The sequence below is a fragment of the Cherax quadricarinatus genome, chromosome 8 (genome assembly GCF_038502225.1).
Source record: "Cherax quadricarinatus isolate ZL_2023a chromosome 8, ASM3850222v1, whole genome shotgun sequence".
NCBI classification, from domain to species: domain Eukaryota; kingdom Metazoa; phylum Arthropoda; class Malacostraca; order Decapoda; family Parastacidae; genus Cherax; species Cherax quadricarinatus.
In genome coordinates, this window is record NC_091299.1 from 9,748,720 (window position 1) to 9,761,138 (window position 12,419).

At 41.2% G+C, this 12,419-nt stretch overlaps 1 protein-coding gene across 2 annotated transcripts in view; it reads left to right on the forward strand.

Moving 5' to 3' along the window:
* The first annotated feature begins 416 nt into the window (after positions 1 to 416).
* Positions 417 to 12,419, forward strand: part of GCC185 (GRIP and coiled-coil domain containing 185 kDa) — a 145,199-nt gene continuing 133,196 nt past the window's right edge. For both annotated transcript variants that reach the window (XM_070082846.1, XM_070082847.1), the window contains exons 1-2: positions 417 to 499; positions 6,962 to 7,130. In XM_070082846.1, the coding sequence (XP_069938947.1) occupies positions 497 to 499; positions 6,962 to 7,130 (172 nt within the window). In that variant the 5' untranslated portion in view covers positions 417 to 496. The remainder of the gene's footprint in view (positions 500 to 6,961; positions 7,131 to 12,419) is intronic.

Sequence of the window (12,419 nt, forward strand, 5' to 3'; positions counted from 1 at the left end):
TTCTTATGCCTAACTCAACAAATTTATTATCGTTCTTAACTAGGGAGGTGGCAACAAGAGCAGATGCAGCCCTGCCAAAAGACTCCTGTTTAGATCCATCAGTGTATATGCAGAGTAGGCTACCACCAATATTCATTTTTGCAAGTTCATGTAGTATAACGGTTCTGTTTGCGATATCAAATGCAGATTTTAGATCAAGAAATGTGGTAAAACTAGTAGAGGTATGTGCAGTGAACTCATAGAGATAAGGGAAAAGTTGGTGTCTGATTCTGTAGTACTGTCTCTTAAGTATCATTCTTTCAAAAGTTTTACAAAGACAACTAGTCAAATAGATCGGTCTAAATGTATCACAAGTTACAGTCACTACTGAAATATTTGTTCCAAGACCATTTTCTATGAGTTCGAGCGAGGTAGTGAGGTAGTGAGTGGCAGTATAAGCGATCTCTCCCACGTAAACAGATATGACAGCCAGGAAGAACACTCTCTAAATTACTCCATGGTGATTATTTTACATTATTTTTGCTTGTAGATATGCAGAGATGTAAACACTATATTGCTGCACATAATGCATCTTATAATTAATTTGGTTATCTGGTAATAAGTGAAGTGTGCTGGTAGATTATATTTTCTATTTTTTTTTTTGCTTGTTGGCTACACATAAGTAATGTTAAAGTGTATGTAAATTACTTGGGACTTGTGCGTTGGTCTTAGTGGAACTGGACATACCACTACATCAGTTCTCTTTTCCTGAACTTGTTTTTCATCAGTTCTGAGCAACCGGTTCCTTAGAGGGTCCCTTGATGCAAGTGAGGGGGCTTTTGATCCAAGGAACTGGAATTAACCTCCCCTTTCTTGAATCGTACCCGAATGCCTCCCAGTCCTCAGGCCCTGTATGACCCCTACAGGTTTAGTGTTTCCCCATAAAATGAACTCGTGTGAAGTTCTTGATGCTGGTGAGGAACTCTTGATCTGAGGAATTGGATCTGTGTTACCCTATCTTGACATAATAATAATAATAATAATATGCAAATAATAATAAACAAATAATAATATGCGAACATTAGTACTGTTACATAATGATATAATACATGATGAATGGCTGCTTGTATGTTATAAAAATAAGTAATATATTTCTGCATACTTATTTTAACAAGTGGACACAATTGTAGGTAAGGTAGTCTGGACACAAGTGTAGGTAAGGTAGTCTGGACACAAGTGTAGGTAAGGTAGTCTGGACACAAGTGAACCTTATAAATTGTATATCCTATATGTTACTCACAATTATATCACACAAATGTTAAACCTAGGACCCAATCTAACTTTGTTATTTTTTTAAATACACTACCTCATAGAGGACAGGAGCCATAGTAGGGAAACAAGTGTAGTCAAAGATAAGATAAAACCAATATTGCAAACTAGAAATACCGCAGGAAATAGCAAACAAGAGGACTCCAATAGCAATAGTGAGGATAAATTACCAAAAACAACTGGTGGGAGCTCCATTGTTGGTGCTAGGGAGGATAGGAGTAAGACAGGGAAACATGCACCAACAGGGAATACAGTCACAGAAACCCAAGGCAAACGGAAACCAAGCCTGTGCTCATACTATGCACTTGGTATCTGCTGGCATGGGAAATCTGGAAAAACAGATGGGACATGCAACTATGACCACCCTAGAAAATGTCATGCCCATATGACAACAGGAAAATGCAAACTCCCTTCCTGTAAGCTTTTTCACCCTGAAATGTGTACCTCTTCAGTACAGGAAAGACTGTGCTATAACTTAAATTGCCAGGCATACCATTTAAAGGGGACAAAAAGATACAAAACATCCAGGCCATGGGAAAACCTGGGTAGCCACAGCCACTCAAGAGGGAGAGGTTTTTTAGTGCCAGGAAGGAAAAAAAACTGGCAGGAAATGGCAGAAATCGTACACCAAATCCAGTCATTCCTGGAGTGGAACCACAGTCGATGGCCTCCACTCCAAACCAACAGATACAGATACTAATGCCGGAAAAAAAATCCCCCCCCAGTACCAACAATACCACCAGTCCGATAACATTCTTCTTTGCAAATATACAGGGTCTAAAGCCAGCAACAAACAACAAAATACCTTTCATCCGTGGACTGCTTGCAGAGGCAAAGGCAATGTTCGCGGCTTTCACTGAGACCCACATAAAGGATCACTTGGACAACGAAATATGGATCCCAGGTTACAACCTATACAGATGTGACAGAGTGAACAGGCAAAAGGGGGGGGTTGGCCTGTACATTGCAGAGTCACTTGTTTGCACAGAACTGCTTAATGCCTCAAATGACGTAGTGGAAGTTTTAGCAGTAAAGGTCGAGAACCAAAACCTAGTCATTGTGGTAGTCTACAAGCCTCCGGATGCAACATCCCAGCAATTCCAGGAACAGCTGTTAAAAATTGACCACTGTCTGGAAAATCTTCCAGCTCCTGCACCCAACATCTTGCTCCTGGGGGATTTCAACTTAAGGCACCTAAAATGGAGGAATATAGCAAATAATATTGTTGCAGTAATAACACCAGGAGGCAGCTCTGATGAAAACTCACTCTCACACGAGCTTTTAAATCTCTGCACAAAATTCAATTTAAACCAGCAAATAATAGAGCCTACTAGACTGGAGAATACACTAGACCTCATCTTCACTAACAATGATGATCTGATAAGAAATGTCACCATATCAAAAACAATATACTCAGATCACAACATAATTGAGGTTCAGACATGTATGCGTGGAGCCCCAGACCGACAAAATGAGACTAGTCACGAGGGAGCATTCACCAAATTCAACTTCAATAACAAAAACATAAAGTGGGACCAAGTAAACCAAGTCCTAACCGATATAAGCTGGGAAGATATACTAAGCAACACAGACCCAAACTTATGCCTAGAACAGATTAACTCGGTGGCACTCGATGTATGCACAAGGCTTATTCCTCTAAGAAAAAGGAGGAGTAGATGTAAAATAGAAAGAGACAGGCGCTCCCTTTACAGGCGACGGAAAAGAATAACAGAGCGGCTAAAAGAGGTCAATATATCTGAAATGCGCAGGGAGACACTGGTCAGAGAAATAGCAAGCATCGAACTTAAGCTAAAAGAATCCTTTAGGAGTCAGGAATCGCGGGAAGAACTAAAAGCCATAAATGAAATCGAAAGAAACCCAAAGTATTTCTTCTCCTATGCCAAATCAAAATCGAGAACAACGTCCAGTATTGGGCCCCTACTTAAACAAGATGGGTCCTACACAGATGACAACAAGGAAATGAGTGAGCTACTCAAGTCCCAATATGACTCAGTTTTTAGCAAGCCGCTAACCAGACTGAGAGTCGAAGATCAAAATGAATTTTTTATGAGAGAGCCACAAAATTTGATTAACACAAGCCTATCCGATGTTATCCTGACGCCAAATGACTTCGAACAGGCGATAAATGACATGCCCATGCACTCTGCCCCAGGGCCAGACTCATGGAACTCTGTGTTCATCAAGAACTGCAAGAAACCCCTATCACGAGCCTTTTCCATCCTATGGAGAGGGAGCATGGACACGGGGGTCATCCCTCAGTTACTAAAAACAACAGACATAGCCCCACTCCACAAAGGGGGCAGTAAAGCAACAGCAAAGAACTACAGACCAATAGCACTAACATCCCATATCATAAAAATCTTTGAAAGGGTCCTAAGAAGCAAGATCACCACCCATCTAGAAACCCATCAGTTACACAACCCAGGGCAACATGGGTTTAGAACAGGTCGCTCCTGTCTGTCTCAACTACTGGATCACTACGACAAGGTCCTAAATGCACTAGAAGACAAAAAGAATGCAGATGTAATATATACAGACTTTGCAAAAGCCTTCGACAAGTGTGACCATGGCGTAATAGCGCACAAAATGCGCGCTAAAGGAATAACAGGAAAAGTCGGTCGATGGATCTATAATTTCCTCACTAACAGAACACAGAGAGTAGTCGTCAACAGAGTAAAGTCCGAGGCAGCTACGGTGAAAAGCTCTGTTCCATAAGGCACAGTACTAGCTCCCATCTTGTTCCTCATCCTCATATCCGACATAGACAAGGATGTCAGCCACAGCACCGTGTCTTCCTTTGCAGATGACACCCGAATCTGCATGACAGTGTCTTCCATTGCAGACACTGCAAGGCTCCAGGCGGACATCAACCAAATCTTTCAGTGGGCTGCAGAAAACAATATGAAGTTCAACGATGAGAAATTTCAATTACTCAGATATGGTAAACATGAGGAAATTAAATCTTCATCAGAGTACAAAACAAATTCTGGCCACAAAATAGAGCGAAACACCAACGTCAAAGACCTGGGAGTGATTATGTCGGAGGATCTCACCTTCAAGGACCATAACATTGTATCAATCGCATCTGCTAGAAAAATGACAGGATGGATAATGAGAACCTTCAAAACTAGGGAGGCCAAGCCCATGATGACACTCTTCAGGTCACTTGTTCTATCTAGGCTGGAATATTGCTGCACTCTAACAGCACCTTTCAAGGCAGGTGAAATTGCCGACCTAGAAAATGTACAGAGAACTTTCACGGCGCGCATAACGGAGATAAAACACCTCAATTACTGGGAGCGCTTGAGGTTTCTAAACCTGTATTCCCTGGAACGCAGGAGGGAGAGATACATGATTATATACACCTGGAAAATCCTAGAGGGACTAGTACCGAACTTGCACACGAAAATCACTCACTACGAAAGCAAAAGACTTGGCAGACGATGCACCATCCCCCCAATGAAAAGCAGGGGTGTCACTAGCACGTTAAGAGACCATACAATAAGTGTCAGGGGCCCGAGACTGTTCAACTGCCTCCCAGCACACATAAGGGGGATTACCAACAGACCCCTGGCAGTCTTCAAGCTGGCACTGGACAAGCACCTAAAGTCAGTTCCTGATCAGCCGGGCTGTGGCTCGTACGTTGGTTTGCGTGCAGCCAGCAGCAACAGCCTGGTTGATCAGGCGCTGATCCACCAGGAGGCCTGGTCACAGACCGGGCCGCGGGGGCGTTGACCCCCGAAACTCTCTCCAGGTAAACTCCAGGTAAACCTAACAGAATACTCCATTCGACTGAATGTACAGCAATGCAAGCAACCATATGACCTGTCTTTGTAATATTCATTTGTGCTTTATAGTTATCTGTTTACAGTAATGTTTTATCACTGATTTCATCATTGCTTAGTTAATCTTAAGTTAATTTTAAGCCAGCCCGTAATGCTATGCATATAAGTGGCTTTGGCATGCTGCTCTTATCTGTATTTTTTTGTACCCCTGTATGTATGCTAAAATTACTAAATAAATAAATAAAAATAAATAAGGTAGTCTGGACACAAGTGTAGGTAAGGTAGTCTGGACACAAGTGTAGGTAAGGTAGTCTGGACACAAGTGTAGGTAAGGTAGTCTGGACACAAGTGTAGGTAAGGTAGTCTGGACACAAGTGTAGGTAAGGTAGTCTGGACACAAGTGTAGGTAAGGTAGTCTGGACACAAGTGTAGGTAAGGTAGTCTGGACACAAGTGTAGGTAAGGTAGTCTGGACACAAGTGTAGGTAAGGTAGTCTGGACACAAGTGTAGGTAAGGTAGTCTGGACACAAGTGTAGGTAAGGTAGTCTGGACACAAGTGTAGGTAAGGTAGTCTGGACACAAGTGTAGGTAAGGTAGTCTGGACACAAGTGTAGGTAAGGTAGTCTGGACACAAGTGTAGGTAAAGTAGTCTGGACACAAGTGTAGGTAAGGTAATCTGGACACAGGTGTAGGTAAGGTAGTCTGGACACAAGTGTAGGTAAGGTAATCTGGACACAGGTGTAGGTAAGGTAGTCTGGACACAAGTGTAGGTAAGGTAATCTGGACACAATTATACGTATTTACAGGATTTGATGTGTTGTTGGAGTGTGAACAAAATGACATTTATAACATTTACTGACAAGTGTGGTACTTAAATAAGGAACATGTGCAGTGCCTTGGTATCTTTATTATGATGACATTTTGCAACCCAGTGAACTTTTTTGAGTCATTACAGAAATTATAAACTAGAGACAGTGAAAGATAGGTACTCTCTCCTTCAACCTTAATGGAAAGTATTTTCATTTTCATAGCCTGGATCAGTCTAAAGCAGAGGCAGGAGAATGGACACATATATATAGGAGCCAAAAGAGAGGTGCAACAGTTGAAGTCATTGTCACAGGTGGGTGGGACCCACGAGTGGAAGTATGTCATAACCAAGAGTTGGGCCAGAGGTTAGCAGTGAGGTTGTGGGATATATCCTCTGTACCAAGATTCTATGGCATTACTGTGTCAGACAAGTATCACTGCATTACTGGTATATAATACCAACAAGTATATGAACAAGACAACAACTGCAACTTCCTTCTTCTATACCTGTCGTCTTAGCTTTATCGTGCTCAGCTGTGATATGATAATGGTTCAGAATTACCAAAAAGATGTCCGAAGGATGTCTCGTAGCTCGGTCGCTAGCACACTTGGCTCTCACACTGAGGTCCGAAGAGCAAATCCCCGGTATGGCTGGAAAACATTAGGACTTGTTTCCTTAAGACACCTGCTGTCCATGTTCACCCATCAGTATAAAATGGGTACCTGGGTGTTAGTCGACTGATGTGAGTCGCATCTTGGGACAAAACTGACCTAATTTGCCTGAAATGCTCTGCATAACAACTGGCTTTCTATATAGTAGTACATGTATGTCATTGATGTCAGCTTGGCCTGTATACCTTGTACATGTAGAAATAAATACATATATTATTATTATCTTCTCTAAGTGTGAAATATTTGTGAATTTAAGGGTATTTATTATTTTAGCAGTGAATTTATAACTATAGTATTTAGCTCACTGTTTCAGTAGTTCTGCATTGCAACTATTATTTATATGCTCACCCTTGTGTTTTTTGTTGCAGGAGAGTAACGGTGGTATCAGTACTCCCGCTGGGAATGAAGCTGAGGAAAAGATACCTGGGCGAACTACTGTGGGAGGAGGAAATCTAGAAAAGCTAACACATCAGGAGCTTGTTAACAAGTGCCGAAACCTGCTAACACTAGCACACAGGGCTAAGGTTGCTAAAGATGGTGAGATTACATTCAGTTAAGCTATTTCAAAACTATGATGAAATCCAAAACAAACTACAATATTATTTACATCAGTTCTAAAATTCTTCAATCAAAATTGGATAGTAAATGAAATATACATTGTATTTCCCCCTTTCCTTCCTTCCTGAAAAAGCTAGAGTAATTCCTGTCTGAACAAAACTATGTATGACAAAATAATATACATTTCATACTATTGCACAGGTGTAGTTTTCATTACTTGTAATTAGCAGTGTTACTGAGTGATTTTCATAATTGTTCAAGCAGTTTACAAGAGTAATGATTAATAGTGATATGATACAGTAGACCATCAATTAAAATGCATTTAAATTGCACGAGATTGTCTTAGTACAAGTAAGAAATTGTAGTGGAAAAGTAGCACAGATAAAAGATTGATATGGAATGGCATTAACTGGGAAAGGATCAGTCTGGCCGCATTGTCACAGCACTGTGTACCAGGGATTTTTCCCCTATTGGTATTTTAAATGATCAAGACATAGCCTGTTTTCTATTATATGGCACAAGTCATCATGGATGATCGAGGCTGTTTGTTGAACGGTTCAAACATTATTTCATTCTTACAGTGAAGATGTACCTGGCTACAAAACCTTGCATTCAGAGTTCTCCTTACTTTTGACAAATCTCAGAATCATCCTCAGTTGTTGCAGTCTGTAAATTGAAATGTTAAGGTTTTATTTTTACCACCTAGTACAACATTCTTGTTACACCCACTGGATCAAAGAGTTATTAGGACATTTAAGTGCCACTGCACATGCAAGGTAATGGAAAACTCATTGCTTTTGCTCTGAGACTGAAGTTCCAGAATTCTGTCATAACATTATCATTGCAGATACACTTGAATACATAAAAGTGGCATGGGAGATAGTGCCAAAGTCATCCATAAATGTAGGTCAGAATCAATTATTTCCTTCTATGGTGAAAAATTTCTCTAATTTTCCTGAAGTAAGTAGTCAGGTCAAGGAAACTGACTTCAGCATGGATTGTAATACATGAGGGCTTTTAAGATGTTCATGAAGAAGATACACATTAACTGTTAGACAACAATGACCTAAACCATGTCCTAAATGAAACAAGCTGGGAAGATAGCCTAAACACGGATCCGAACATTTGCCTTAAAAAATGAATTCTGTGGTTCTTGAGATCTGCTCAAAACACATTCCATTAAGAAAAAGAAAGAGAAGATGTAAACTAGTAGGAGAGAGATGTTCCCTATACAGACGAAAGCGGAGAGTCACAGAGCTGCTGAGTGAGGCCAATATATCTGAAATACGAAGGGAGGCACTAATGAAATTGCAGATATTAAACTTAAGCTGAAGGAATCTTATAGGAGACAAGAATCACAAGAACTAAAAGCCATAAAGGAAGCTGAAAAAAAAAAAATACTTTTTCTCTTATGCCAAATCTAAAGGAAAACCAACATCCAATATTGGGCTCCTGGTTAGGCGGGATGGGACATACACAGATGACAACCAAGAAATGAGTGAGATACTAAAGTCTCAATATCACTCAGTGTTCAGTGAGCCACTGCCCAGACTAAGAGTCAACAATCCAAATGAATTCTTTATGAACGAAACCCAAAATTTGGTCATCCCAAAAATCTTGGCTATTTGAACTCCACAAGACTCTGACGAGGCAATTAATGACATGCTCATGCACTCTGCCCCACGCCTAGACTCATGGAACTCCGTGTTCATCAAGAATTGCAAAAAGCCCCTACCGCGTGCCTTCAGCGTTTTATGGAGAGGGAGCATGGACACGGCGGTCATCACACACACACTAAAAGCAACAGACATAGCCCCACTCCACAAAGGTGGCAGTAAAGCAATTGCAAAGAACTACAGACTGATAGCACTAACATCCCATATCATAAAAATCTTTGAGAGGGTTCTAAGAAGCAAGATAGCCAACCACCTAGATACCCATCAATTACACAACCCAGGGCAACATGGGTTTAGAGCAGGTCGCTCCTTCCTGTCCCAGCTGCTGGACCACTATGACAAAGTCCTGGATGCTGTAGAGGATAAATAAAATACAGATGTAGTATACACAGACTTTGCAAAAGCTTTCAACAAGTGTGACCATGGTGTAATAGCATACAAAATGCATGATGAAGGAATAATGGGAAAAGTTGGTAGATGGATCTACAACTTCCTGACAAATAGAACACAAAGAGTACATGTAATAGTAAACAGAGTAAAGTCCCAGGCAGCCACGGTAAAAAGCTCTGTTCCACAAGGCACAGTACTCGCTCCCATTCTATTCCTCATCCTCATTTCTGACATAGACAGAGATGTAAGACATAGCTCCGTGTCTTCCTTTGTGGATGACACTCAGATTACCATGGCAGTGACCTCCAGCGAAGACACCGCTAGACTCCAAGTGGATATCAACCAAATCTTCGAATGAGCCACTCAAAACAATATGAAGTTCAACGAGGTGAAATTTCAGCTACTCAGATATGGGAAACTTGAAGAAATTCAAAATTTGTCAGGGTATACGACAATTTCTAACCATACAGCGGAGTGGAAAAGTAATGTGAAGGACCTGGAAGTGATAATGTCAGAGGATCTCGCCTCCAAAGACCACAACAGTGTATCTATCTCATCTGCTAGGAAAATGATAGGATGGATAATGAGAACCTTCAAAACTAGGGATGCCAAGCCCATGATGATTCTTTTCAAATCACTTGTGCTCTCTAGGCTGGAATACTGCTGTAAACTAACAGCCCCCTTCAACGCTGGCGACATTGCAGACCTGGAGAGTGTACAAAGAATTTTCATGGCACACACAAGTACGATAAGGCACCTAAACTTCTGGGAACGGTTGAAGGTCCTTGATCTGTATTTCCTCAAACGCAGGCGAGAGAGATACATGATAATATACAGTTGGAAGGTCCTGGAAGGATTGGTACCAAACCTTCACGTGAAAATCACTCCCTATGAAAGCAAAAGACTCGGCAGGGGATGCAACATTCCCCCAATGAAAAGCAGGGGTGCCACGAGTACACTGAGAGACAGCACAATAAGTGTCCGGGGCCAAGACTGTTCATTTGCCTCCCAGCATACATAAGGGGTTTACCAATAACCCCCCGGCTGTCTTCAAGAAGGCAGAAGGCACTGGACAGGCACCTAAAGTCAGTACCTGACCAACCGGGCTGTAGTTCATACATCAGCTTGCGTGCAGCCAGCAGTAACAGCCTGGTTGATCAGACCCTGATCCACCATGAGGCCTGGTCTCAGACCAGGCTGCGGGGGCGTTGACCCCCAAAACCCTCTCCAGGTAAGCTCCAAGTAAGAAGCACCTACAAAAAAATGCTGGAGGACCTCAGTTCCCAGTTAGGAGAGAGGAAGATAAGAAAAGAGGATGATGAACCACAACAGTCCAGGAATTAAGTGAGAAATTTCACATTATTGCCAACTTGACAGATTTTTTTTTATTTATTAAGAAAGACCTTGTCATGTCCTGAAGCATTGCTGTGAAGTGGGGTCTAAAACAGCTGATGATGCCTTATTGTTACCTGTATAAGCATATACTGCTGGGAATAATGGAGTTGAGATCCAATACAGAACACTTTACTAGCCACTGACAGTTCTGCATCATTGAATACAGTAGCATGTATTGATCTGAGTTCATTTTGTATTGTGTGTACTTTGTCATGTGCATATTTTGTGTTAGTGTGTATATTGTGTTGTGTGGATGTTGTATGTGTTTTGTGTGAGAACTGGATTTAGTGCTGCTATGTATCTTTTTGGGTTGGCTGTTGAAACAAATATGGCTGACTCCTTGTTGATAAATTGTGAACCTTAGAAAGGTGTTAATTTATGTTCCTGTCTCATGTTTCATAAAGTAGAGATTTGTAAACAAATCATTGCAGGTGAGTACCATATATGTAGTTTAATTTTTATTTTGGGTAAATTACATGTGTTGTATAACCATAATGTTTTCATCATTTTATTAATGGTTTACACAAAAAACAAGTAGATAAATAAGACACATGTACAACACTGGGGTATCTTCATTTTGGAGATGTTTCATCATCCAGTGGCTTGTCATTTCAGTAATGGAAGATGAGATAAAGTACATAGTTTGAAGTGATCAGTCCCTCAGCCTTGGTCGGTGGTGGTCAGTCTCTCAGCTTACCTCAGCTTGCTGAGGTACGTAGTCAAACGTGGACAGAGGTCCAAGTTTGACTATGTACCTCATATACCTACAGGCTGGATGTGAATAAGACACACTGCAATTTATATCACTTACTGAGATGTTTCACCTGCCAGAGATTTCATCAATTCATAAGTCCCCAATGGAGAAAATATCTTGTCAATAAATGCCATCAACCACATATTGTGTTTTAGTCATATATTTATTTTACCTTTGATATAGACCAACAGCCTGGTTGACTAGGTCATTCTCTCAGGAAAACTGGTCAAAGACTATACTTGAAGGGAACTAAGCCTTGAAAATGTCATGTAGTGGACAACTGACAGACAAAAAGGTTGAATAGTATGGACTGAGTAGTGATGATTCACAGTGTTGAATAGTGAAGAAGGATGGTATTCTGAAGATGGGTGTGATTGAGTAGTAAAGATGTGTTGGAAAGTGAAGATACACAGGTCTGAGTAGTGAAGATGGATGGTGTTGAGAAAAGAAGACACACATTTAGTCATTTTATCACAGCTTAGAGGGGCATCTGAACTGTAGTATCAGCGTGCTTCTGGCAAGACAGTGATGAAGTGAGTGATGGGTCACCCACTTCAGTGGGAGATGACTGGTTTGTTAAAAAAAAATCCTTTTGTAAGGTATATTATAAAGTCCAAGCCCCTCGCACACAAAACCTCCTTTACCCCCTCCCTCCGGCCTAGGAAAGGTTGGAGGGAGGGGGTAAAGGAAGTTTTGTGTGCGAGGGGCTTGGACTTCCAGCAGGCATCCGTGAGCGTGTTTGATAGGAGTGAATGGAGACAAATGGTTTTTAATACTTGACGTGCTGTTGGAGTGTGAGCAAAGTAACATTTATGAAGGGGTTCAGGGAAACCGGCAGGCCGGACTTGAGTCCTGGAGATGGGAAGTACAGTGCCTGCACTCTGAAGGAGGGGTGTTAATGTTGCAGTTTAAAAACTGTAGTGTAAAGCACCCTTCTGGCAAGACAATGATGGAGTGAATGATGGTGAAAGTTTTTCTTTTTCGGGCCACCCTGCCTTGGTGGGAATCGGCCAGTGTGATAATAAAAAAAATTACAAAGTTCAAGAACTAATT